We start from the raw sequence: 24,020 nt of genomic DNA on the forward strand, positions 1-24,020 counted from the left end.
ACATCGAATATGCAAATTGCAATTCCAAGCAGTCATGCGTCGAAATTAGACCAGCTTATCAATAAAACCGGTTTAGTCTTACCAACCCATGGTCTAGAGACTCTAGAAGTCTAGAACCATCGGAGCTCAAGTGAAAACGACGCCGTTAAGCCGCATCTGTCAAAGATAGATAAAAACTTTGTCGATCGCTTCCTCCTCTCACATAGTTTCGGCTTCTCCGTTGTTTCAGGATACAAAGGGGGAAAAAATCGAATTCTTTCTCTCCAAGCGACAACTAGGGCTTCGAATTCTCTATCTCGTCAAGGCTTCGAAAAGGTAGATTTATGGTTTCTTACTCTCCTTTCTCTATGATATTTCGATTTCTTGCGAGCTGCTCATTGTTCTTACCTTATAATTACCGAACCAGTGCCTTTATACTACCACATTCGAAGTTATTGGTTTCTGGTAACTTATATTGCTTATTGTTCCATGACCACGACATAATTATCCCAAAGATTTGTTCTTTTCTCCGTATTTGGATTAGAAATGACGTCTTATGTTATATACTCAAGTTCTGATCATGCCCAGACGAATCTTTGTTTAGGTCAATGTAGGGTTCTAATTGGTTGTGTTCGTTGTTTGCTGTTGATTTTTTTTTCCAGAAAGTGATTGCATTAAGAGAAGCATTGGGATAAAGATGAGCTTTACTCAGGCTAATTGCTTTCGACCATCTTACTATCCTGCAAGGATAACACGACCAAATTGTGTCTCCAGTGTATCAATTAGGTCGTCAGTACGCTTTGATTACTGCCCGCGTACCTCATTTACGCTTCGAGCTACTACTGCAGTGTCTACTCAGTTTTCGCCTCTTCTTAATCATCGCCGTCGTTTACCTACTGGGAAATCGAAACAAAGTCCGGCTGTGTGCTTATTTGGTGGGAAGGATAAACCTGATGGTAGTGATGAGGTCAGATGCTTTTTCCTCATGTTAAGTTCTTCTGCGTGGAAATGAATTTACTTTACAACTGGAGAGTGATTTATTTTGTGTATGTTTCTAAGAACTTTGCTGTTCTGTTTGCTGATGATAAGTGTGTGTTCTTTTTTGTTGTCAAATTTGTTCTTAGTGATTGTTATAATGAATTTTGTTATTAGATATCGCCATGGAAAGCAATAGAGAAAGCTATGGGGAAGAAATCGGTTGAAGATATGTTGCGAGAGCAGATACAAAAGAAAGACTTTTATGATACTGACAGTGGCGGCAACATTCCTCCACGTGGAGGCAGTGGTGGCGGTGGTGGAAATGGTGAGGAGCGTCCTGAAGGGTCAGGAGGAGAAGATGGTGGTCTTGCTGGGATCGCAGATGAAACCTTGCAAGTGGTTTTGGCAACCCTAGGCTTCATCTTTTTGGTAATTGACACAACTTTCTGGAAAGATTTGAACTTCAAATATCGTATCTTGCTTTGATTGAATATACTTTTTTTGCAGTACACCTACATTATCACTGGGGAGGAATTGGTCAAGCTTGCAAGGGATTACATTAGGTTTCTTATGGGAAGACCTAAGACTGTTCGATTGACCCGAGCCATGGATGGTTGGAACGGATTCTTGGAGAAGATGTCGAGGCAAAGAGTGTATGATGAGTATTGGCTAGAAAAGGCGATCATCAACACGCCAACCTGGTATGACAGCCCCGAGAAGTACAGACGTGTTATCAAGGCTTACGTGGATTCAAATTCTGATGAAGCTTATGTGGACTCAAATTCTGATGAGGTATCTTACTAGGTTAGGAACAGGAAGAGATCCATAATAACAATTGAGTTTTTTTCTTATTGTTTGAAATTAAGAATCAGTTTCTTGAATTTGATCCATGTTCGTGCATTTGTATGGAATTGGTGTATACATGATCATCTTTCTCTGAGGGAAAGGCAAATGCAAGCCAAAATCTCTATAATGACATAAGTCAAAATCTTTTAGATCTTTCAAAATTCAATTCTTAAGCAGCAATTGCAAATCAATGAGAAACACAAAAGGAGAAATCAAAGTTTCTTAGATTTAGTGGTTGAAGTGCCTTCTTTCTTCTCTGCCTCTGTAGATTTCTTCCGGTCTTTCCTTTCCCTCTTCTTCAAGGCAGTCATGTGGGCCTTAAGAATGGTGGCATATGATGCTTGAAATCTCTGGTGATCCTTAGCACCAACCTTACAAATAAAAAAGCATTGTAACAAGTTACTTCTTAAAGATCATAGACCAGCATCAATTTACAAGAACTTGAATAGGTTTTTGATCGGTTTATTGTTTCCCGAGCTGCTTCCACAACTGCTAGAAGCCAATTAAAATAGTGCAAGGAAGGATGAGCTAAGAGAGAATGCTATCTCTTATTCTTATCCATTATCTAGTGAGAGTAATAACACTTAAACAATCTCTCCGAGTAATGGATGTGATGGCTTACTAATGGATAATTACAACCTTTGGAAACATACATGGTTCTAGATCATAATCTTGAGATAATGCATAGAACATACCGAAGTAGAAACAGTTTTCTTTCCATCAGTTGCTCGAATAAGGCATCTGTATTCAATGGATTCTCCAGCTGAGCTCAGTTTCCTCTTCTGCACCTTAGACTTGAGAGATGCTGACACAAGTAATAAACATCACATAAGATATCTTCAAAACGATATTTCAAGTAAAACCAGATAACAAAAGTGGAGGATGAGATTGTCAAACAATACATCTTTTCAAAGTAACCCACACAGAACCCTTCTCTTTGCTTTTCTCAAACATGCTCGTGAGTTCATTGAGGAATGGATCCAACTGTAATAGAACCTGCAAAACCAAAAATGATGGCATCAATAAACGCATGATCAGTCAAAACAAGAGCAAAAGTTAGTTTTTTTAACACTCCTTCAATCATCATTGAATCCTACAATGTAGCGTCAATGCTGAATCAAATCCCAGCAAACACAAAACGAAGAATAAACAAATCTCACAAAAATCTTCACATCACATAATCCTGAAATAGAACGAGAATTTACCATTGTTAAACCGCAGATGGATATTTTCTTCAGATCCTCAAGCTCTCGAAAGACTTCTTATCACTCAGATCACTGAGAAAAATAAAACACAATGCAAGTGAAGGGAAGTGTTAGATCTTAAAGAATTGAACTTTGTCGATATCAATCGAATACGCAACTTAAAATCTAAGCACAATTGAAACAATTGCTTGAAACCATTCGGATTCCTAATCAATTCTACGCTAAGAAACCCACGAAATACAACCCTAAATCGTCAAAGCTTCTGAACAAATCTACACGAAAAATCACATCACGGAGACAATAGAATTCAATTCGCCACAATTTGGAGGCGTTAAATCTGATTAAGCCAACAAACCCAGCTCAAAAGCCACGAGTTTTAAGAATCAGAATTCAAACTAAGAAAAAAAAAAAGCAATGAAACTGACCAGAGAGAGTGCTTCCAAAAACTCACCGGCCGGAGGAAATTCGGTAAAAAGGAGTCGCCACAAGTCAAAAGACGAGTATACCCTTGTGTCCGAAAGTCATTTAAATCTGGGCTTATTTAGATAATAATGGGCTTTATTAGGCCCAGTAACTTATAAAACCTTACTAGGGTTTTGATCAATACGTTCTCTCTCTGGAAACTCAGCTTCTTCTTCAGACACCATTGATATCCTCCAGAAATTGTTCCCGTCGTAGAAACTTTTACCTAATTGTTACCGTCGAGCTGATCTTTGTGAAGTGGAAACCCTAGTTCGCTAAGGGATTGTGCAGTCGCACAAGTTTGCTTATCCCCAGAACCTGCTCTGCAACACAACAATGGGGAAAAAAGGAGGGACTTTGAAGAGAAGTAGTAAAAGTACAAAAAACCGCAAAGATATCGTCGAAGACCAATACGATGACGAGATTGACGCCTGTAAATTTCTACCCACTTGACAAAATTTGTCCTTTTTTGTTTCCTAAAGCTTAATCGATTATTGGATTGACTAGGTCCCCATTGTTAGGTGCTTTATTAGCTTATTTCTACTCAATTGACGATTTTGATGAAATGTGTGTGATGATGATTCTTATGATGTTTTTTTTTTGTCCACAGTTCATAAACAGAGGGATATAGTTCCCTTGGATGTTAATGATGATACTGATGAATCGGATGAAGATGATGTGCAACCAGTTTTTGATTTAAAGGTTTGTTTTTTGGCTTATGTTTCTAGACATCTTTTGCATCGATTCTTTGCAATGCTTTCCTTTCAATTTGAGTTACTTTGGCTTATAGGGTGTGGATGATGAAAGTGACGAGGATGAAGAAGATACAGAAGACGAAGAGGAGTCCGAGAATGGACTTACTGCCAAAAGTAAGGATGTCTTCCTATGTTTGGCTTATTATATGTAGTTGTTGCATCTAATCTGTCAAAACGGTATACCTACAGTTACTCCTTTTCTGAGTTTTCTCATCGGGGCCTTTTAATTGTGCAGTGATTAGGCAGAAGAAATATCTAAGGGCAAAGTTTGGTGATGGTGACGATGAAATGGCTGATGATGATAAGGATAAAGATGAGGAAGAGAAAAGGAGCACATGGGGCGGAAGAAGTGGCTTATACCATAGTGGTGATAATGTGGATTTTGATGTAAGAAGTGTCTTGGTTTCTTGACATTTGCAACCCACTGATTATTTGCCTCGAATCCATTTCCTTGAAAGGCTAGATTCCTTTTGTTAATATTCTCTCCCTGAAACAAAACTCTACATAAGTTGCTAATCTGGTTTGATGTGATTTTGAAGCTCCAATCAAGTGATGATGAAGACCTTAAAGCGGAAGAAGAGGAGGTGATAAGACTACGGAGAGAACAACTTGGATCCATTACAGCAGCTGATGCTGGGTTAGACGATGATAGTGAAGAAGAGAGTGACAGAGAATTAACCATGGAGGTGGGTCATGGGTGTTACCAATTACTATCATGTAGTTAAAAACTACCCTGTTGCTTTAGATCATTGACGCATCATTCTGGTTTATATTTGGCAGGAAATTTCTAAAAAAGGAAAGCAGGCTACAAAATCTATCACAGATAAGAAAGAGAAGGATGACAAGGACACACATGTTGAAGAGATCAAGAAAGACATCAACTCTTTGTCAAAAGAAGAGCAAATGGATGTAGTATATAGGTAATGTTGATGTTTTCTGGTTCTAATATTTTCATTAGCTTAATATATTTGTATGAGACTTTGTTACATTTTATGTATAATAATGTTCACGTAATATGTCTTTCATGTAGTTCTGCTCCGGAAATAGTTGGTCTTTTGTCTGAGTTGAACTATGCAGTCGAAGAGCTTGAGAGTAAGATAAATCCTGTTTTGAGTAAGGTAAAACCTTTTCTACTGCTCCACAATTTGTTTAAAATATAGTTCTATATTGCCACTTTATATCACCCACTGGTCAAAAGAAGGGATTTGTGACTCCTCCAGAAATTTATGCAATTATGTCTCCTTGCAGTTAAAGGAAGGAGAAATATCCTTGAATGGTGGAACAAGGTACCTGGAGGTTAAGCAGCTTCTGCTACTCACCTATTGCCAATCTATAACATTTTATCTTCTACTCAAGTCTGAAGGGCAGCCCATCCGTGATCATCCGGTCCTTGCCCGTCTTGTAGACATCAAATCTTTATTAGATAAGGTTCTGTGGTGTACCCTTTTAAGTTTTTAATCTTTCGACAATCTACATGTTGTTCTTCTAAGACTATACAAGCTATGTTTGTTAATATATTAAAGCTGCTGAGTAAATGTATACTTTTTCTTTATAATTAGATCAAAGAACTTGATGGAGAGCTTCCCCCTGGGTTTGAAGAGTCCCTAGCGAGAAGTATTGCTAATGGAACAGTGCAAAAGGTGGTTAAAGAAGATCAGCTCACTTCACCTGTTTCTGATTCAGTAGATAGAATCACGCAAGACACAGCCGAGGTAGAAGTTAGGATCTTACTCGTGATAATCTCTTATGAGTTGTTTGACACTTTATTTGTACCCCACCTTGCTGATCTCTGTTTATTCAGCCGATGAAAATTGATGGAGCAAGAGAAGAAAAGAAGAAAAAAGGAGAGAAACGCAAGCACCAGGTGAATACAAATCTAAGCATTTTCCTGGGTTCTATTCTATTGGAACTCGTTCAACCTCTTGCTTACTGGCATATTTTCTTCCTTTGACTTGTACAAATTCTGCTTTTTTGGTAGCAGAATGATCAGGTTGATGTGCAAAGTGAGGAAATGTTAAAACTTCGAGCAGCTCTAGAGGGAAAGCTTAGAAGCAATGGAGTCCTTGGTTCTACTGTTTCAAAGTCTGACAAAGCTCAGAAACGCCAGAAATTAGCTAATAGGTAATAGCTTCTCCTTTTTTCATCACTCCTTTACTATGGTGATCTCTGTTGTCCCTTTTCGAAGATTGTGTTGTATAATTAATTTTTCAATCTCGTATCTAACCAGGAAGCTAGAGACATTCGATGATTATGTGGATGATGCAGACAATAGCACACATAATGTAACAGCTGATAAGCTCACCAAGCTTGTGTCCACCAAACGGAAGCCCAAGGTAACATATCGCAGCTGTGGAACTTAGACATGTTTTTGTTACTTTTTACACTATTATTTTTCTTAAATATATCCACCTTATGTTTTGGTAGACTGTTTCTGGAGATGATGATTTACCACAAAGGGATGATATTGGAGAACGGCGTAGAAAGTTTGAGCTCAGAGTTTTGGCTGGAGCTGGTGTGAAGTCATCAGAGGGAGATGGCAGGAATGAAAATGGGGCATTTGCATCAGATGATGACAATGATATCGATGGTGGTAACAATGTCATGGTTGATAATGATGGTGAATCAGAAGGCTCAGAAGATGAATTTTACAAACAAGTGAAACAGAAACAAGAAGCTAAACGAGCTGCTAAAGCAGAGATCTATTCAAGGTAATAATAATACATTACATTAACCTTTCCTTTTCACAAATGTTGACAGTTGTGGTTGTATAACGTTGTTCATCTCAATGGAACGTTTTGTGTTTGTTCAGGAAACCACATTTGATCCCGTCATCGCCAGAACGCGTGGAAGGAAAACGACACATTACAAATCAGGTTGGAATGTTTCCAAAGCACACAACAAATATCATCTGTTTCTCTACTTAGCACCATAGTTTAACGTTTCTTTTGATTCTCTTTTTTTATCTATTCGCCACCAATTCCTAGATTATGAGTAACAGAGGATTGACCCGACAACGCAACAAGGACCTTAAAAACCCGAGAAAGAAGTATCGGGTAACGATCTTGAATTGCCAGTTTCTGCAACCTTCGTTTCTTTGATCTGTTTATTTGCCTTAACTTGTTTTGGGATCTTGAATTTTTGTTTGCAGAATAAGCACGAGAAAAAAGTCATTGATCGCAAAGGACAGGTCAGAGATATCCGGAAACAAACAGGTCCATATTCAGGAGAAACTCGCGGTATCAATCCCAACACAAGCAGGAGCATCCGAATCAAGAACTAACCTCCTCTTCTTCCTATGTCCCCCAATTTCTCTATTTGCACGCTTCGTTTTGCTGTTGTATTATCTTCTATTGTGGATCTCGTACTTTTCATTTTTTCTCTTCTTCAAGACTAAGCAAATCCTTGTTTTGCAATTTTTGATGTTTTTGTTTAAATCTGTTGTCTTACATTTGTACAAGAAGGCAATTCAATATGCTAAAGAGTACGAAGTAGTTGATGAATTCTTCAGCCACATTGAGTTGATTTGATTATGACTATTCTCCATTTAAAGTATAAGTAGGTAAGAAAATTTAGCAAGTGATAAAAGAAAAAGATTTGGGGAAATTTCAAAAATAAAAAAAAAAAAATATTCTTGTTCAAAAATACTTCCACATGTTATTAATTTTCAACTATACCCTTTTTATAAGGCTTTACAAAGATTTTAGAAAGTTTATAAAGATTTTAAATGGTTTTATTAAAGTGATTTGGAGGTTCAACCACCATAAGATATAGTGTAGTGTTGTTGTCTCGGTGATATAACTAAATTAAGTGTACATTTTACCACATCAATCATATTAAACTATTATTAGATTGTCTTATATGTTTAACTCAATAGTAAAGTTTATTCCTATAGTATCCATAAAAAACTATGAATATAGTCCAAAATTAGTGAATTTTTGGTAAATTTTACATTTACAGTTTTAAGACTGGGACAGTGTGATCTGATAATTTTTCTCCCGCATATTAAATCAGAACACATACATATTTGATCAATTTAGTGATAAATTTGGTTCAGAAAAATTAGTCAGGAATTGGACTTAAACTTAACAATTACATCTATTTTTTTTTTTTTTTTTTTTATTTTTTTGGTAAACCATTACATCTATTTTTTAAAAGAGATAATTAATTTTCGTCTCTATGATGTAAACAAACATCGTCCACATAATTATAGAGGTACATATCGATATGATATTAGATAAGATGGTTTTTTGACCTCATGAAATAAATTTCAAACACTAATATATATAAGGGAAAATTGAACCATTAATTATTCAAATCTTAGATATCAAATATGAACTATCAGAATTATTTGATTTTGTAACAAATACATTGGCGAAGCTTTCTATGCTTTACTTATAAAATTCATATATGCAACATCCACAACCTGTTGAAAAAAAATGATTTGAGGTCAGATAGAACTCACTGTTTAGAAGAAAAAAACAAAGAAGAAGGGAGAGATAAAACTCACTAGGATCAGTTACGGTAATTATACCAGAGCCTTCGAAATCGCATTTTGAATAGTGTCTTCCTTGATTTTGGTAATAAAGATTCATGGCGACAGAAGCTGAATTATAGAGATTAATTGGATCATAACATGTACCTCCTTTCGACACAACCTCACAATGAATTCCTGAATTCGAACACACGTAGTTTAAGTTCTTTACAAGTTGTTCGATCGGCGTGCCAGGCTTAGCCACACACCAACTCCCTTGGCCCTATAACAAAGAGCAAACTCAAAAAGATATAAAAACCATATGAAATTGATTTTTGTTTGCTTTTTGGTTTCGTTCTCTTTTATCAGCAATCTTACCGGTGCCTGTGCATTGACTCTCATGAAATTTCCTACTGTAAGAGAAACATGGAAGTAAATCTTTTTAAATTTCACAAAAAAAAGGAAACAAATCTAACAATCAACTAAATCACACATATATAACAATCAATATGTATAGGTAAATTTAATCAGTACTCCCTCTGTATTTGAAAAAATGTCGTTTCAACTGTTTTTGGGTGAATTAAGAAAAGGCACAGAATTACAAAACTAACCTTATGAGAAACGATTATTTACAATTATATTTTTGGTATATGTAGTTTTGGTAATTTAGACTGATTAATTATGATCAATTAATTGGGGGTAATTTAGGAAATTTTATGCAAAAGTTGTTAAAATGACAACTAATTAAAAACACAGAAAAAAGGCTAGAACGACATTTATTCAAATACGGAGGGAGTATATTATATCAAACTGATGATTAGATTACCTGATGAGATGTATAACAAGATGATGAAAGAAAAACATATTTGTGCTTTAGTCATGTTTGTTTTTGTTTGATGTCTTTGTCAGAATTGCACAAAAGTTCTAGAAATTTTGTGTGTTGATATAAAGGGCTATACACACATAATCACATATATATACTTTACCTTAGGTCACAGTCACACTAGCCCTAATATCACAGATACTAAACATAATTAAGCCCAAAAATATATATAAAAGGCCCAATTGTATTAGTCTGAAAGCTCATCTATGAATTCTAAGGGGAGGGGTTTAATGGTTCATAATAGATTTAGAAATCCACAGCAAAATCATGTATTATTGGATCCTTGATTTTAATTTTTTTTTGTCAAAATCATGTATTATTCTTTCATTGGTTTCTACATACTTATTAAAACCATGTGTTATCGTCTAATGATTTATTGTTGAATTTTAAAATCAAAATTCAAATATATGGAATGTTATTTCAAAATGAGTATGTGGAATGTTATGTCAAAATTCCTATGTCTGATTTCAAAGTCAAAGAGGATTTCCAAATTTATCCATATTAACTTATAGTAGGAAATCTTTTTCTTTAATCATTTATAGTAGGCAATATTTTTCCTTTACTTTTACCAAAAAAAAAATATATTTTTCCTTTATCACTTAATAAATATTTTTTATCACTTATAGTAGGAAATCTTTTTTTTTTTTGAGAAATGTCCATTCTACTGTCAACATGTGTTGATACATTTTTTTTAATAATAATAATTAACTTGGAAAGTCGACAAATAAATATATCAGATACTAAATATAAATATTCAATCACATAATGCTTTTTTATTTTGTAATTTATATATAATTTCTCTCTCTCTCTATATATATAACCTAGTTTATAGCAAAGCTGTATACGAGGAGGTTTCAGACGTCAAACATAATCAAACATGGCTAAAGCACAAATATGTCTTTGTTTCATCATCATCTTATACCTTTGGTCAGGTAATCCACACCTAATCATCATGTTAATTAGTATAATATAATTGGTATGTAGCGATGCATACATACGGGTTTATAGATCATTAATAATCTTATATTGAATGTAATATTTTCCAAGTACTGAAACAATTTAGTTTCATTTCCATGTTTCTCTTACAGAAGGAAATCTCATGAAAGTAGCCAAGGCAGATGTAAGATTGAAAATAATCAAGTTATTAAATGTTTTATTTCTTTTCTTTTTTTTTTGTAATGAACTTTGAGTTTGATCTTTGTTACAGCGCTCCGGAGATTGGTGTGTTGCTAAACCTTCTACGGCTAACGAAAGGCTTCAAGAAAACATAAACTTTGCGTGTTCGAAAATTGATTGTCAGATTATATTGGAAGGAGGTGCATGTTATTTACCAGATAATCTCATTAGTCGTGCTTCTGTTGCCATGAATCTTTATTACCAAGCTCAAGGAAGACATTTTTGGAACTGCAATTTTGAAGGCTCTGGTCTCATCGGCATAACTGATCCTAGTGAGTTTTCTTTTTATCTTTTTTTCTCTAAACAACTATGGAACTTTTATTATGTCTGAATGTATGATATCATATCAATTATTATTTATTTTCCATATTTACAGGCTACGAAGGTTGCATTTATCAATTTCGTAAGTAAAACATATCAAGGTTCGATCTTGCTGCAAGAAGATAGAGGACTGTATCTGAAATTTCCTATGAATATTAAAAGTTTGGTGTAATTCGATTTTTCAACAGTTAAATGTTTGAGATTTAATATATTTATCAATACTTCATCTACTCAGTATTAATATTAACTAACATATACCAGTATACGTACTTTTATGTGATTGAGGATGGTTATACTACATAAATAATAATATATACATATACATTAGATGTGAATTGTAAATTGTTTAATGTTTTTACCTAAATAGATGTAAAGTACTATAGTTTGATTTTCTTGCCAACAAAACCTAACATACACATTAAGTTTTCTACAGTTTTCATTAAAGTCTTAATTGTGGTTTTTTTTTTTTTTCTTTTTTTTCTGGATAAACCATATGAAATTAAGTTATGTTGTTGTGTTTTTATGAGATAGATCAGAGTACACGAAATATGGCTGTAGATCACCTAATTGTGTTGTGTTTAATTGTCAGTTGAGGTTAGATATTTTTCAAATAATTGTGTAAATATTATATCTTTGCATCATATCGAGTTATCGACCAAAGACTAATCCATATTGGGGACACATAGATATTGTAATATAGGTAGGGTTAGGTTAGGTCTTAATGCGGAAAAAATAATTCTTAAATCACACACACGAGCAAATGTGGCAGCATATGAAGACGGGTTATAGTGGGAAGGAATGTGGGAAGAAGTCTGGTCTTGTCCACTTAGTTGAAATATTTTATTATTCTTCCTTGAATTGTATTCCATAGTTAAATTATATGCGTTTTTAACACTAATGTTTCCTAGTCCGTAAACGATACATTTGATTTGCATGTCTCCTTCCTTAGACCAAGAACTAGGTCGAGTTTACTTCAAAAGAAATCTTCTCCCCACAATTTTTACTAAACCTCAAAGTTTGTGGAGTAAGAATTATGAAGCGTTTTATCCAACATCTCCCAGAGGAGAACAGTGATTGGTCGATGTCACGTGAAATAACATTTGGCAAATACTGCACAAATTAATGAAGGCAAGAAAGTGAGACCACACGCGAGATGTGAGCGCGTATGAAGAAACATCATGAGACAACAAAGAGAATCAACCTCGTCTATGAAAATTTCTTCAGATTCTCTTCTCATTTCGATACCAAACAAAAACTCATATACTAATTTTTGTTGGTCGTTTTTGTACAATAAATAAAAAGCAAACTGTCGTAATTTTGATTTCTATATTATACACCAGATAAACAAATCAGAATCTCTCCACTAAACCTGATATAACTTTAAACTTGACAAGTATATATACTTTTTGGGCGGGGACAGCCGGACAGGAACATATATACTTAAGAAACTGATAATTATGGCATAGTTCTTCTTTGAGAGTCCTGGCTTTTTTATTTTTCTTAAATGATAATAGGAATATGACGTTTTAGAAAATTCATGTTGCTCTCTTCGACTCTAATTTTATTTGAAAACTGATTAAATTTCTATAGTATTTTACAACTGGTTACTTTCAACTGGTAAATTTGATCACACATGTAAATACTTGTGTTTGGAACCTTATCTTAAGTATTTTAATGATTAGAATTCATACAATATTTATTTCATTAGTTAAATTTTACAATGAAAAATTTAGTTTGACATTGCAGAAATGGTTAAAGACAAATCAATAGTTGTCAACTTTTAGAGGAGATGAAAAGTTACACGAAGTCTCCTTATAAAAACACTACTAATCTAACTTATAGTCTACTAGAGATTGTTTTACCGATTGGTTAGGGATGAGTTTTTTAAGTTTGTGGTTACAATGAAGGTAAAATTCAAAGAATAGGCCCAAGACATTGAGTGATAAAGTGACCAACTCTTTCTCTTTCTTCATGATGATAAATCGATTTGATTAATTCCAAAAAGGAAGTAAGAGAAACTAGGAAAGAAAAAGTTTCGAAATTCATCGCAATACCAACTAGACCCAGATCCAAAGTTGCAGACTTTTCAACCATTTTGAAAGTAATTTACCCACACACACTAAAACGATTAGAGAAGACTAATTATTTTTCTTAATAACCAACCAAAAACAATTAAAAATACTATTTCTTTATTGTGTGTGTATGAGAGCTGAGAGAGGAAGCAGAGGATAGACAAAGAGAAAAGGGAAAATTACCAGACAGGAGTTCTTCTTTCTTCTCTGCCTGCTTCTTTCTTTGAGAAAATCTAGAAGAAAGGAAAGCTACAAAAATTCTCAGCATCGAGGTATGTTTATTAGCAAGGAGAGTATTTTTAGTTCTGTTTCTTGATTTTTATAGTTTTCACTTTCTAGTTTTCTGGGGTGTTTCAAAAGATCTGTCTTTTTTTGTTCTGTGTGTTCTCTTTGATGTCTTTAGTCTTGTTGGGATGTGAAACACATGATTTTCGAGAAGAGAGAGAAAGGGAAAGAGCTCACTTGTGACTTGTTCTGTGAGAAAATTCTCTAACCAAAATTCTCAATTTTCAGCTTCTTTCTAATACTAAAATTCAGAGCTTTTACACTTGAAAGCTGTCATCTTTGTCTCAGTCTCTCTCTCTCTCGTTTGCATAGAAGAAGCAATATTTGTGTTGATTTAGTCAGTTCACCTAATCTGAAGAGAAGTTAAGATTTGTCAAAAAGTTAAAACTTACTTTTCATGGAAGCTCAACAACTTAAAAACCTCTCTCTTTTCTCTTTGGCAGTTTCCTTATCTTAGTTTCTTTGGATCTGCCTTTGATTTTCTTTCATTGTCTTTAACTACAGTTTCAATTTGGATCATGCAGGTAAGAGTTTTGGCTACAGAGCAATCATGCTAACTTGCGCCTTCTCCCAAAATCTTATCCATCAATCTCGGTAAGAAATACTTATCTTCTGATGATCAATACACAATTGTAGTAGTCTTAAAGTTCTACATGCATAGATCTTAGAACTACCATAAAGGTTAATCCTTTGAGTTGTGTGTGAAAGAAAAGGCTGAAACAAAGGTTTGGGTTCTGTTTTATTGTGACAGGTAAGGAAAGTAATGTTGGAATAATGGTGAAGAAAGGAAGTTGGTTTTCTGCTATCAAAAGGGTTTTTACTCCACATTCCAAAGAGAAGCTAGCCAATGTAAGCTGGTCACTCCCAAATAAACGTTTACTGGATTTTCTTAGCTTGCAGATTTAAGAGTTTTTGATATGAGATACTTTGGTGGCTCTTGGTGAACATTTTATGCAGCAGGAACCAGAGAGAAAGAGTGTAAAAGAAAAGAGGAAGAAAGGGTTTGGGAAGCTAAGGCATGGAGAGACCAATTCATTTCTTCCCATCTTCAGAGAGCCTAGTAGTATCGAAAAGATCTTGGGCGAGGCTGAGAGAGATCACAATCTTGTTTTCAGGCCTCCTACTCCTGATCGATCAAATCCATTTTCAGCCTCTCCTCCTCCTCCTCCGAGGCCTGCTTCTCCTCGGGTTCCTTCCCCAAGACCAACTTCTCCCAGAGTTGCCTCACCACGAGCCGCTTCTCCAAAGCCTCCTTCTCCAAGAGCTGAAGTTCCAAGATCCCTTTCGCCAAAGCCTTCTTCTCCAAGAGCTGACCTTCCAAGATCACTTTCGCCAAAGCCGAAGCCATCATCAGCCTCTGCCATTGCTCCTCCTCTTAGGCCTGCTTCTACTCGAGTTCCTTCTCAGAGAATTACCCCTCCCAGTGTTCCTTCTCCAAGACCAAGTTCACCAAGAGGTGCCTCCCCACAAGCCGTCTCTTCAAAGCCGCCTTCTCCAAGAGCAGAGCTACCAACATTGGACACTCCAAGACCTCCTTCTCCAAGAGCTGCTTCTTCAAGGGCAGAGCCACCAACATTGGACACTCCAAGACCTCCTTCCCCAAAAACTGCCTCTCCAAGGGCAGACCCACCAAGATTCGATGCTCCAAGACCCACCACGCCTAAACCTCCTTCTCCAAGAGCAGACACACCAAGATTGGATGCTCCAAGACCTACCACGCCTAAGCCTCCTTCTCCAAGAGCAGACGCACCAAGATTGGATGCTCCAAGACCCACTACGCCTAAGCCCTCTTCTCCAAGAGCGGTTTCGCCTAGGGGTGTGCAGCGACGAGAGGTTGTTTATAGACCAGAGGCGACGCTTCCGGTCCAACATGCTTCTGCAACAAAGATTCAAGGAGCTTTCAGAGGTTACATGGTACGTATACACATTCTTTGTTTATGTTACAATATTTTTCCATTACACTAGCCTCCATTTCCAAGACAAGGAAGTTATTGACTTGTGTGAAACAGGCAAGGAAGAGTTTCAGAGCTCTCAAAGGTCTAGTCAGACTTCAAGGTGTGGTGAGAGGATACAGTGTGAAGCGGCAGACGATAAATGCAATGAAGTACATGCAGCAAGTGGTCCGTGTTCAATCCCAAATCCAGTCACGTCGCATCAAAATGTTGGAAAACCAAGCTCAGGTTGAGAAAGATGAAGTCAAATGGGGTGCGTCTGAAGCTGGTAACGATAATTGGGATGACAGTGTACTGACAAAAGAAGAAAGGGATGCAAGATCACAGAGAAAGACTGACGCGATCATCAAGAGAGAAAGATCCATGGCTTATGCATATTCTCGCAAGGTAATACTCAATCTTTCCTCATGCCATCATCATGTTGATGCATATTTTCAGCTTTTGCCAACATCTCTATCTCTGTGCAGCTGTGGAAGAATAGTCCCAAGTCTACTCAGGACAATCGTTCTTCAGGTGGGTTCCCTCAATGGTGGAACTGGGTGGACCGGCAGCATCCTCTTGCTAGTCCTGCACCGAGCTATAGCCAAGCACAAAGAGATTTCAGGCTAACACCATCAAGACTGTGCCCAAGTCCTCTGTCTCAGTCAAGCAAACAACACCATATCAGGCTTGACAACCACTTTGACACTTCCACACCCAGATCGTCGAGATCTACTTTTCACACTCCATCCAGACCCATCCACACAGGGCCATCAAGATACTCGAGAGGAAGACTAAGAGGTCAAGATTCTCCTTTCAAGGATGATGACAGCCTCACAAGCTGCCCTCCATTCCCGAGCTACATGGCTCCAACAGTCTCTGCAAAGGCAAAAGTTAGACCAAACAGCAATCCAAAGGAGAGAGTGATGGGTACACCGGTAAGCGAGAAGAGGAGAATGTCGTTTCCTCCCATGCAACAAGGTCTTGATACGTTTAGATGGAACAAAGGGTCATTGCTCATGAGCAACAGCAGCAGCCAGAGAGGTCCTGGTTCACCTGGAGGTGTGGTTCTTGAGAAGCACAAGACACTTAAGTCAGTAGGAAATTTGAGTATTGGTTCCACTGCCTCGATGGCAACAACAGTTGGGAGAAAGGAATTTAACAGATTTGTGTGATTTCTTTTGATTTGAACATTTTTCTTTTGTTTCACTATGGGTGGTGGTGTTGATTTTGAGTGTTGTAACATAATAAAATGTCAAACAGAAAAACAAAAAAAACAAAAAACAGAGGATTTGGTTTGCAGTAGATTCACCATTAGCTTTTCTCAATTACTCAATTCCAATCATATTCTCCTGAATTTTACGTAAATACCCTCTCGGCTTAAATTATGATTAGGAGGCCTATATCTATCTAATGGGCCACAGTAGGCCCATTTCGGCGTTTCTTCTGCCTTAGAAACACTTCAGTCTCTATCGATTCCTGAGTCCGCCGGCGGATCAGGGGAAGTTGCCGGGAATGAATCACAGGCGGCGAGAGAATTATCGGAATGAGACGAGAATGCTCGGCTATTTAACCGGCGGTGGTTTGTATTTCTCCCTTTCTTTTTCTTTTGTTTTTCGTCTTAATTAATTTACTGTTTAGTCCTTCATATATTCTCTGTTATATATGTTTGACCCCAAAACTTCGTAAATCTTCATTTCCTCCTCGGTGTCATTGCTCTCTCCGGCGTATTCCTAAACGAAGTTAACATGATGTCATGAATGATGTCATGAATGATGTATGAATGTATATTAAGGTTCATGTGTTTCTTAGAAAATATATTCATGCCAAGACTTTTATTCTGTGGTGAACACATGTCTTAAGTATCTTAAGTAGATAAGCAAGATTACTAAATTACAGTAATATGGCTCTGATTTCAAGATCATGAACTATAATAGTCATGCAAGACTTTGATTTTATGACTATATTGAACACATGTCTTTAGTAGACACGCAAGACTACTAAATTAGAGTAAATATGTCTCTGATTTCAAAAGTTTGATCTATAGTTTTATCTTATAGTCAAACATTTTGAGTTCTGAGAAATTCAGATTTTATTGAAATACATTGTTTGACCAGTTCTTTGATATGGCATATTGCATGATTCATGGATGATTTGGACACATTGTTAAATTAATTGTGTTCAGACACTGATCTGCAACTCTATGCCTTATAAATATTTGCAGTTCTTGTGACTATATCGTGTATCTGAAGTCATCACTTGACTTTTTCCTTGCTTATCAAGGATTTAAACAAGACAAACTGTATAATCTTCTTCCCTTGTAAACCGCTCAATCAATCAATAATCATGTCTCGTAAAATCAACTGGTTGATGGTTCTGGTGATCATTGCTCTGTTTAATCTTGAAAACTCACTTGGCAGGCTTGTTTTTGAGGGATCCGCCGGGTTAATGAATGGTTTCACGACGTTGACGAGCACCAAGAAGCACGCTTATGGTCAAGCCTTTGATGACAAGCCATTCCCTTTCAAGAATTCGATCAACGGTGACGTGACTTCGTTTTCTTTTACCTTCTTCTTTGCTATCGTCCCTGAGCATAGACACAAAGGCTCTCACGGTATGGCCTTTGTGATCTCTCCCACGAGAGGCATTCCCGGTGCATCCGCTGATCAGTACCTTGGTATCTTCAACGATACAAATAATGGAAAAAGCTCCAACCATATCATTGCTGTGGAGCTTGATATCCATAAAGACGATGAATTTGGTGACATTGATGATAACCATGTTGGTATCAATATAAACGGTATGAGATCTACAGTATCTGCTCCTGCCGGTTACTATGATCAAAAGGGTCAGTTCAAAAACCTTTCTTTAATCAGTGGAAATCTACTCCGAGTCACGATCTTGTATAGCCAGGAAGAAAAACAGCTTAATGTCACCTTATCTCCAGCAGAGGAAGCTAATGTCCCAAAGTTGCCGCTTCTTTCACTGAACCACGATTTGTCACCATATCTTTCGAAGAATATGTATGTCGGCTTCATAGCTTCCACTGGGTCGGTCGGAGCAATACATTACATGTGGATGTGGTATGTGTTTACCTTTATTATTGTTCCACAACTGGATTTTGCTATACCAACCTTTCCTCCATATCCTAAGGAAGAGTCTCAGGTAAAGCTGATAGTTCTTGTGACGTGCTTGACTTTGGCTCTCTTTGTTGCGCTTGCTGCATCAGCTTTTAGTGTTTTCTTATATAAGAGACATAAGAAAGTTATGGAGGTTCTAGAGGAATGGGAGATCGAATGTGGACCACATAGGTTTTCTTACAAAGAACTCTTTAATGCCACAAACGGTTTCAAACAACGTATAGGCAAAGGGGGATTTGGTCCGGTCTTTAAAGGCACACTTCCAGGTTCAAATGCAAAGATTGCTGTTAAACGGGTTTCTCATGATTCGAGTCAAGGAATGAGAGAATTCTTGGCCGAGATTTCGACTATTGGTCGGCTTAGACACCCCAATCTAGTCAGGCTTCTTGGTTATTGCAGATACAAAGAAGAGCTCTACTTGGTTTATGACTTTATGCCCAATGGAAGCCTTGATAAGTACCTCTACGGAATATCAGATCAAGAACAACTCTCTTGGAGTCAACGTTTCAAGATCGTCAAAGATGTAGCCTCTGCACTCTCCTATCTCCATCATGAGTGGGTACATGTCGTCATTCATAGAGACATCAAGCCAGCAAACGTGCTAATCGATGACAAGATGAATGCATGTCTTGGGGATTTCGGATTGGCTAAGGTATATGATCAAGGATATGATCCTCAAACCTCTAGAGTAGCTGGAACATTCGGGTACATGGCACCAGAGATCATGAGAACCGGAAGACCAACCATGGGAACAGATGTTTACGCTTTTGGTGTGTTTATGCTTGAAGTTTCTTGCGGTAGAAAACTGTTTGAGCCACGAGCAGAGTCGGAAGAGGCTATTCTTACAAACTGGGCGATAAATCGTTGGGAAAACGGTGATATTGTAGAGGCGGCTACTGAAAGAGTCCGACAAGATCATGATAAGGGACAGCTCGAGCTTGTTCTGAAGCTAGGAGTGTTATGTTCACACCAGGCTGAAGAGGTTAGGCCGGATATGGCTACTGTGGTTAAGATCTTGAACGGAGTTTCTGAGCTTCCAGATAATCTGCTTGATATTGTTAGATCCGAGAAGTTTGAAAATTGGTACGAGAGGTACAGCAAAGTGCTTGATCCGGTGACGACGGTGGAGTCCATAGGTAACTTGGCCATTACGGAACCTATACTTCCGTCGGGCAGACCAAGGTTGTTTCTCTAGTGGGCGTGCAATCAATCACAGGCTAAAATCATGAAAGTCCAGGCATTTGGGATATATAATTGATTAGAATTATAGATTATGAGATAATTAAGGGAGTGATGGAGTCAGGGGCGGAGACACTTGGTGGGTAGTGGGGTCAGCTGACCCTACTAATTTTAAAAATTCCATTATATGTCTTTATATTAAATCTATTGAACCCAACTAAAAATATCTCTTGACCCCATTGACCTAATCAAAAACTAATTTACATCTACAAAAAGCCCATTACTTTTATAAATTGAACCCACGTTTAAAGCCAATTAATACAATTTTCAATGATTTACATGGATTAATACAAAAATACACCTAAATTATATTTCTAATAATAAACAAAACAATAAAACAAAGTTCTTTGTCTCTTCTTCTTCTCATGGACGAAGGAAAAAAAAAAAACTTAAATGATGGCTTCTCTAAATCAAGGTAATCAGTTATTTCCTTTGCAATTTCATTAAAAAAACTTTTTTTATTCGTGATGTGATTCTTTTTTTGTAAATTTGTTTGCAACGACTTGTGATTCAAAATTTTTTTTTAATAGTTTATAAATTTTTTTTTTTTTGACCCCAGTTAGAAACAATCCTGGATCCGCCACTCGAATCTTGTTAGTTATGGTTATCTATAATAGGAATCCTATTTAATAAGCTCTTGTAAGAGTAGACGGTAGTAGTGTATGTATGGGTTTTGTTTTTGAGTGTATTTCTTTATATTGTTCTCCTTTTACACTATCGATTTCTTTTGTAAATCTCAAAGATATTGAACAACTATTGATTACTTTTACAGAATAAACCTTAGTTTTAACATAGATTTTTGGTTTCAACAATCATATTATATCTAACTAATTGTCCTGTTGTTGGCCAAAAAAAATCACACAAATTCATGTTTACAGTGCCATTGTCCATTTTATTTAGTGGAAATTTGAAGTTCATTAGAAAAAAGTTTTTAGTTCCTCTGATCTTTATTTTTCGTAAGTGTTTGTGAATTTGAAAATTTTGGATACCATGTTAAGTTTTGCTTCAGACACTTATGCAATTATATGTAGTTTGTCTATTATTAGCATTTGCAGGCCTAGTGACTAGTACATGTGTTTCGTGTATCTGAAGTTCTTCCTTGCTTATCAAGATATAAACATCAAACAAACGTAAAAAAAAAAGGAGGATATACTAGTCAATTCCAAACATATTCTCCGAATTTACGAAAGTACCCTCTCGGCATAAGTTTAAGAGGCTTATGTATATATATAGGGCCACAATAGGCCCATTAAGGTCCGCGTTTCTAAAGCGTTCAAATCTCCATCGATTCCTGTTTTTGGCCGGCCGATCTGTGGATATTGCCGGGAATGAGTCACTGGCGACGAGAGAGGTATCGGAAGGAGGGAGTTACCGTTTGACCAGCGATATCTACGGCGACGGAGATGATAATGCTCGGATATTTAACCGACGGTGAGGGTTTGTATTTCTGTCTCTTTTTAGTCTTAATTAAAGTAATTTGTAGTCCTTCATATATTCTCAGTTATATGTTTGACCCCAAAACTTCGTAAATCTTGTATTTCCTCCTCGGTGTCATTGCTCTTTCCGGCTTAATCCTAACCGAAGTAAACATGATGTCATGTATGTATGTAACTATGTATATTAAAGGTTCATGTCTCAGAGGTTTACTAGAAAAATATATTCATGACAAGACTTTTATTCTGTAGTGAACACATGTCTTAACTAGATAAGCAAGACTACTAAATTACAGTAATATGTCTCTGATTTCAATATCATGATCTATAATTTTATCTTCTAGTCAAATATTTTTGAGTTCTGAGAAATCCAGATTTTATTGAAATACATTGTTTGACCAGTTCTTTGACTATGGCATTATCGCATGATTCTTTGATGATTTGGACACCATGTTAAATTAATTGTGTTCAGACACTGATGTGCAACTATATGTCGCCTCTCTGTTTTAAATTGCAGTTCTTGTGACTAGCTCATGTGTTTCGTGTATCTGAAGTCATCACTTGACTTTTATCTTGCTTATCAAAGATATAAACAACAACAAAACTGAATTGTTTTATTCTCTTGTAAACCACTTATTCAATCAATAATAATCATGTCTCGTAACGAGTGGTTAATGGTTCTGGTGATCATTGCTCTGTTTAATCTTGAAAACTCACTTGGCAGGCTTGTTTTTGAGGGATCCACTGGGATTATTAATGGTTTCCCAATGTTGACAAACACCAAGAAGCACGTCTATGGTCAAGCCTTCGATGACGAGCCATTCCCTTTCAAGAATTCGACCAACGGTAACATGACTTCGTTTTCTTTTACCTTCTTCTTTGCTATCGTCCCTGGGCATAGAGAAAGAGGCTCTCACGGTATGGCCTTCGTGATCTCGCCTACAAGAGGCCTTCCAGGTGCTTTTGCTGATCAGTACCTCGGAATATTCAACGATACAGACAATGGAAAAAGCTCGAATCATGTCATTGCTGTGGAGCTCGATATACATAAAGATGATGAATTTGGTGACGTTAATGATAACCACGTTGGTATTAACATTAATGGAATGAGATCTAACATATCTGCTCCTGCCGGGTATTTTGATCAAAAGGGTCAGTTCAAAAGCCTTTCTCTAATCAGTGGAAATCTACTCCGAGTCACGATTTTGTATAGCCAGGAAAAAAAACAGCTTAGCGTCACCTTATCATCACCAGAGGAGGCTTATTACCCGAATCAGCCACTTCTATTACTGAACCAAGATCTGTCACCGTATTTGTTGGAGAAAATGTATCTCGGCTACACTGCCTCCACAGGTTCGGTTGGAGCATTACATTACATATGGACGTTACATGTGTATGATATCGCTGTGGTTCCAGATCTGGATTTCCCTATACCGACGTTTCCTCCATATCCCAAGCCAAAGTCTCAGGTAAGACGGACTGTCTTGGTGACTTGCTTGACATTGGTCCTCTTTGTTGCGGTTGCTGCATCAGCTTTAAGTCTCTTCTTCTATAGAAGACATAAAAAGGTTAAGGAGGTTCTAGAGGAATGGGAGATCCAATGTGGGCCTCATAGGTTTGCTTACAAAGAACTCTTTAAAGCCACAAAGGGTTTCAAACAACTTGTGGGCAAAGGAGGGTTCGGTCAGGTTTTTAAGGGTACACTTCCAGGTTCAGACGCAGAAATTGCTGTTAAACGGATCTCTCATGATTCAAGACAAGGAATGCAGGAATTCTTAGCAGAGATATCGACAATTTGTCGGCTTAGACACCCAAACCTAGTCAGGCTTCAGGGTTACTGTAGGTACAAGGAGGAGCTTTACTTGGTTTATGACTTTATGCCCAATGGAAGTCTTGACAAGTACAGAGCAAATAAAGAGCAACTCACTTGGGACAACGTTTCAAGATCATCAAAGATGTAGCCTCTGGACTCTGTTATCTGCATCACGAGTGGGTACAAGTCGTAATTCATCGAGATATCAAGCCTGCAAATGTCTTGATTGACCATCAGATGAATGCGAGACTCGGGGATTTCGGGCTAGCCAAGTTGTACTATCAGGGTTATGATCCTCAAACATCGAGAGTAGCTGGAACATTTGGGTACATTGCCCCCGAGCTCATAAGAAGTGGAAGAGCAACCACAGGGACAGACGTCTACGCCTTTCGGCTGTTTATACTGGAAGTCTCTTGCGGTAGAAGGCTGATAGAGCCACGAGCAGCCACCAACGAGGTCGTCCTTGCAGAATGGACATTAGAATGCTGGGAAAACGGAGATATCCTTAAGGCAGCCAATGAAAGACTCCACCAAGAACACAATAGAGAACAGCTCGAGATTGTTCTGAAACTGGGAGTATTATGTTCGCACCAGGTTGCAACAGTTAGGCCTGACATGTCTAAAGTGGTCCGGATCTTAAATGGTGATTCGAAGCTTCCGAGTAATTTGCTGGATATTGTCAAGGCCGAGAGGGTTAGAATGTGGTCTGAGACATCTGATAGTATTCCATCACAGGAGTCCATCGGTACCTTGACATTTACGGAACCTTTCACTTCCCACGGACGCTGAAAGCTGATGTCAAGGTCGCTCGTGCAAAAATATGTTCTGTTGTTCATTGTATTGAATGTATCATGTGGTTTATAATCTACCTAAGTCTGGTGTAACATTGAGAATTTCTATATTTGTAGTACCTGGACAAACAAATGGACATGATGCTCCATATTGCCAGGTTTGTAACATAAGCACGATCTCTCAGAGGTTTTGATAAATAATATATTTTCCTTAAAACATATTAGACATAACAAAACTAA

General features: G+C 37.1%; 8 protein-coding genes across 13 annotated transcripts; 6 read left to right on the top strand and 2 right to left on the bottom strand.

Moving 5' to 3' along the window:
- Positions 1-114: 114 nt before the first annotated feature.
- On the top strand, positions 115-1,903 carry LOC9317988. The gene is made up of 4 exons (XM_021027978.1): positions 115-315; positions 642-946; positions 1,132-1,386; positions 1,465-1,903. The coding sequence occupies exons 2-4, from the start codon at positions 677-679 to the stop codon at positions 1,759-1,761; spliced, it is 822 nt and encodes a 273-aa protein (XP_020883637.1). The 5' UTR covers positions 115-315; positions 642-676; the 3' UTR covers positions 1,762-1,903.
- On the bottom strand, positions 1,895-3,452 carry LOC9316124 (signal recognition particle 14 kDa protein). Its single transcript, XM_021027979.1, has 5 exons — positions 3,434-3,452; positions 3,009-3,080; positions 2,706-2,799; positions 2,499-2,608; positions 1,895-2,174 (listed from the first exon to the last, which is right to left on the bottom strand). Exons 2-5 carry the CDS (start codon positions 3,009-3,011, stop codon positions 2,016-2,018), a joined length of 366 nt encoding a protein of 121 aa, XP_020883638.1. The 5' UTR covers positions 3,012-3,080; positions 3,434-3,452; the 3' UTR covers positions 1,895-2,015.
- A 153-nt stretch (positions 3,453-3,605) lies between these two features.
- LOC9317989 (something about silencing protein 10) lies at positions 3,606-7,736 on the top strand. Of its 2 annotated transcripts, none has more exons than XM_002880011.2 (16): positions 3,606-3,903; positions 4,081-4,172; positions 4,261-4,339; positions 4,461-4,612; positions 4,765-4,911; positions 5,006-5,145; positions 5,256-5,343; positions 5,474-5,653; positions 5,785-5,937; positions 6,027-6,089; positions 6,204-6,346; positions 6,453-6,558; positions 6,650-6,933; positions 7,035-7,098; positions 7,210-7,278; positions 7,374-7,736. In XM_002880011.2, exons 1-16 carry the CDS (start codon positions 3,807-3,809, stop codon positions 7,503-7,505), a joined length of 1,989 nt encoding a protein of 662 aa, XP_002880057.1. In that variant the 5' UTR covers positions 3,606-3,806; the 3' UTR covers positions 7,506-7,736. The 2 variants fall into 2 exon arrangements, with proteins under 2 accessions (XP_002880057.1, XP_020883636.1); XM_021027977.1 differs by having other exon boundaries at positions 3,607-3,903; positions 6,207-6,346.
- A 754-nt stretch (positions 7,737-8,490) lies between these two features.
- On the bottom strand, positions 8,491-9,919 carry LOC9316125 (major pollen allergen Ole e 10). The gene is made up of 4 exons (XM_021029792.1): positions 9,523-9,919; positions 9,075-9,109; positions 8,733-8,979; positions 8,491-8,648 (listed from the first exon to the last, which is right to left on the bottom strand). Exons 1-4 carry the CDS (start codon positions 9,575-9,577, stop codon positions 8,614-8,616), a joined length of 372 nt encoding a protein of 123 aa, XP_020885451.1. The 5' UTR covers positions 9,578-9,919; the 3' UTR covers positions 8,491-8,613.
- Positions 9,920-10,382: 463 nt separating this feature from the next.
- LOC9317990 (glucan endo-1,3-beta-glucosidase) lies at positions 10,383-11,287 on the top strand. The gene is made up of 4 exons (XM_021029316.1): positions 10,383-10,511; positions 10,668-10,699; positions 10,787-11,027; positions 11,132-11,287. Exons 1-4 carry the CDS (start codon positions 10,457-10,459, stop codon positions 11,164-11,166), a joined length of 363 nt encoding a protein of 120 aa, XP_020884975.1. The 5' UTR covers positions 10,383-10,456; the 3' UTR covers positions 11,167-11,287.
- A 1,856-nt stretch (positions 11,288-13,143) lies between these two features.
- LOC9316126 (protein IQ-DOMAIN 14) lies at positions 13,144-16,669 on the top strand. 4 transcript variants are annotated; one of them, XM_021027928.1, is made up of 6 exons: positions 13,144-13,420; positions 13,958-14,027; positions 14,185-14,282; positions 14,394-15,347; positions 15,443-15,772; positions 15,853-16,669. In XM_021027928.1, exons 3-6 carry the CDS (start codon positions 14,208-14,210, stop codon positions 16,537-16,539), a joined length of 2,046 nt encoding a protein of 681 aa, XP_020883587.1. In that variant the 5' UTR covers positions 13,144-13,420; positions 13,958-14,027; positions 14,185-14,207; the 3' UTR covers positions 16,540-16,669. The 4 variants fall into 4 exon arrangements, with proteins under 4 accessions (XP_020883587.1, XP_020883585.1, XP_020883586.1 ...); XM_021027926.1 differs by having other exon boundaries at positions 13,145-13,420; positions 14,391-15,347; XM_021027927.1 differs by lacking the exon at positions 13,144-13,420 and adding an exon at positions 13,661-13,795 and having other exon boundaries at positions 14,391-15,347.
- Positions 16,670-16,746: 77 nt separating this feature from the next.
- LOC9316127 (probable L-type lectin-domain containing receptor kinase V.3) lies at positions 16,747-19,793 on the top strand. Of its 2 annotated transcripts, XM_021027929.1 has the most exons (2): positions 16,747-16,946; positions 17,785-19,793. In XM_021027929.1, exon 2 carries the CDS (start codon positions 17,813-17,815, stop codon positions 19,697-19,699), a length of 1,887 nt encoding a protein of 628 aa, XP_020883588.1. In that variant the 5' UTR covers positions 16,747-16,946; positions 17,785-17,812; the 3' UTR covers positions 19,700-19,793. The 2 variants fall into 2 exon arrangements, with proteins under 2 accessions (XP_020883588.1, XP_002880060.1); XM_002880014.2 differs by lacking the exon at positions 16,747-16,946 and having other exon boundaries at positions 17,374-19,793.
- Positions 19,794-21,692: 1,899 nt separating this feature from the next.
- On the top strand, positions 21,693-23,999 carry LOC9316128 (L-type lectin-domain containing receptor kinase V.4). The gene is given in 2 exon segments (XM_021027078.1): positions 21,693-23,105; positions 23,108-23,999. Coding segments are annotated over 2 exon segments (1,947 nt in total). The 5' UTR covers positions 21,693-21,829; the 3' UTR covers positions 23,779-23,999.
- Positions 24,000-24,020: the final 21 nt, after the last annotated feature.

The sequence above is a fragment of the Arabidopsis lyrata genome, assembly GCF_000004255.2.
Source record: "Arabidopsis lyrata subsp. lyrata unplaced genomic scaffold ARALYscaffold_4, whole genome shotgun sequence".
In the NCBI taxonomy this organism is placed as follows: Eukaryota; Viridiplantae; Streptophyta; class Magnoliopsida; order Brassicales; family Brassicaceae; genus Arabidopsis; species Arabidopsis lyrata.

Bases quoted from the DNA above. Each gene is read 5' to 3' on its own strand.
- LOC9317988 (XM_021027978.1), top strand. From the start codon at position 677: ATGAGCTTTACTCAGGCTAATTGCTTTCGACCATCTTACTATCCTGCA. The intron at 947-1,131 runs GTCAGATGCTTT...TTTTGTTATTAG, and splicing joins AACCTGATGGTAGTGATGAG to ATATCGCCATGGAAAGCAAT. The intron at 1,387-1,464 runs GTAATTGACACA...CTTTTTTTGCAG, and splicing joins CCCTAGGCTTCATCTTTTTG to TACACCTACATTATCACTGG.
- LOC9316124 (XM_021027979.1), bottom strand. The intron at 2,609-2,705 runs GTATTGTTTGAC...TACTTGTGTCAG, and splicing joins GTGGGTTACTTTGAAAAGAT to CATCTCTCAAGTCTAAGGTG. The intron at 2,175-2,498 runs GTATGTTCTATG...TTTATTTGTAAG, and splicing joins AGAAAACTGTTTCTACTTCG to GTTGGTGCTAAGGATCACCA.
- LOC9317989 (XM_002880011.2), top strand. From the start codon at position 3,807: ATGGGGAAAAAAGGAGGGACTTTGAAGAGAAGTAGTAAAAGTACAAAA. The intron at 4,613-4,764 runs GTAAGAAGTGTC...GTGATTTTGAAG, and splicing joins GTGATAATGTGGATTTTGAT to CTCCAATCAAGTGATGATGA. The intron at 6,934-7,034 runs GTAATAATAATA...GTGTTTGTTCAG, and splicing joins AAAGCAGAGATCTATTCAAG to GAAACCACATTTGATCCCGT.
- LOC9316125 (XM_021029792.1), bottom strand. From the start codon at position 9,577: ATGACTAAAGCACAAATATGTTTTTCTTTCATCATCTTGTTATACATC. The intron at 9,110-9,522 runs GTAATCTAATCA...TTTCTCTTACAG, and splicing joins CTTGTTATACATCTCATCAG to TAGGAAATTTCATGAGAGTC. The intron at 8,649-8,732 runs GTGAGTTTTATC...TTTTTTCAACAG, and splicing joins AATTACCGTAACTGATCCTA to GTTGTGGATGTTGCATATAT.
- LOC9317990 (XM_021029316.1), top strand. From the start codon at position 10,457: ATGGCTAAAGCACAAATATGTCTTTGTTTCATCATCATCTTATACCTT. The intron at 10,512-10,667 runs GTAATCCACACC...TTTCTCTTACAG, and splicing joins CATCTTATACCTTTGGTCAG to AAGGAAATCTCATGAAAGTA. The intron at 11,028-11,131 runs GTGAGTTTTCTT...CCATATTTACAG, and splicing joins CATCGGCATAACTGATCCTA to GCTACGAAGGTTGCATTTAT.
- LOC9316126 (XM_021027926.1), top strand. From the start codon at position 14,208: ATGGTGAAGAAAGGAAGTTGGTTTTCTGCTATCAAAAGGGTTTTTACT. The intron at 14,283-14,390 runs GTAAGCTGGTCA...CATTTTATGCAG, and splicing joins CCAAAGAGAAGCTAGCCAAT to CAGGAACCAGAGAGAAAGAG. The intron at 15,773-15,852 runs GTAATACTCAAT...ATCTCTGTGCAG, and splicing joins CTTATGCATATTCTCGCAAG to CTGTGGAAGAATAGTCCCAA.
- LOC9316127 (XM_002880014.2), top strand. From the start codon at position 17,711: ATGTCTCGTAAAATCAACTGGTTGATGGTTCTGGTGATCATTGCTCTG.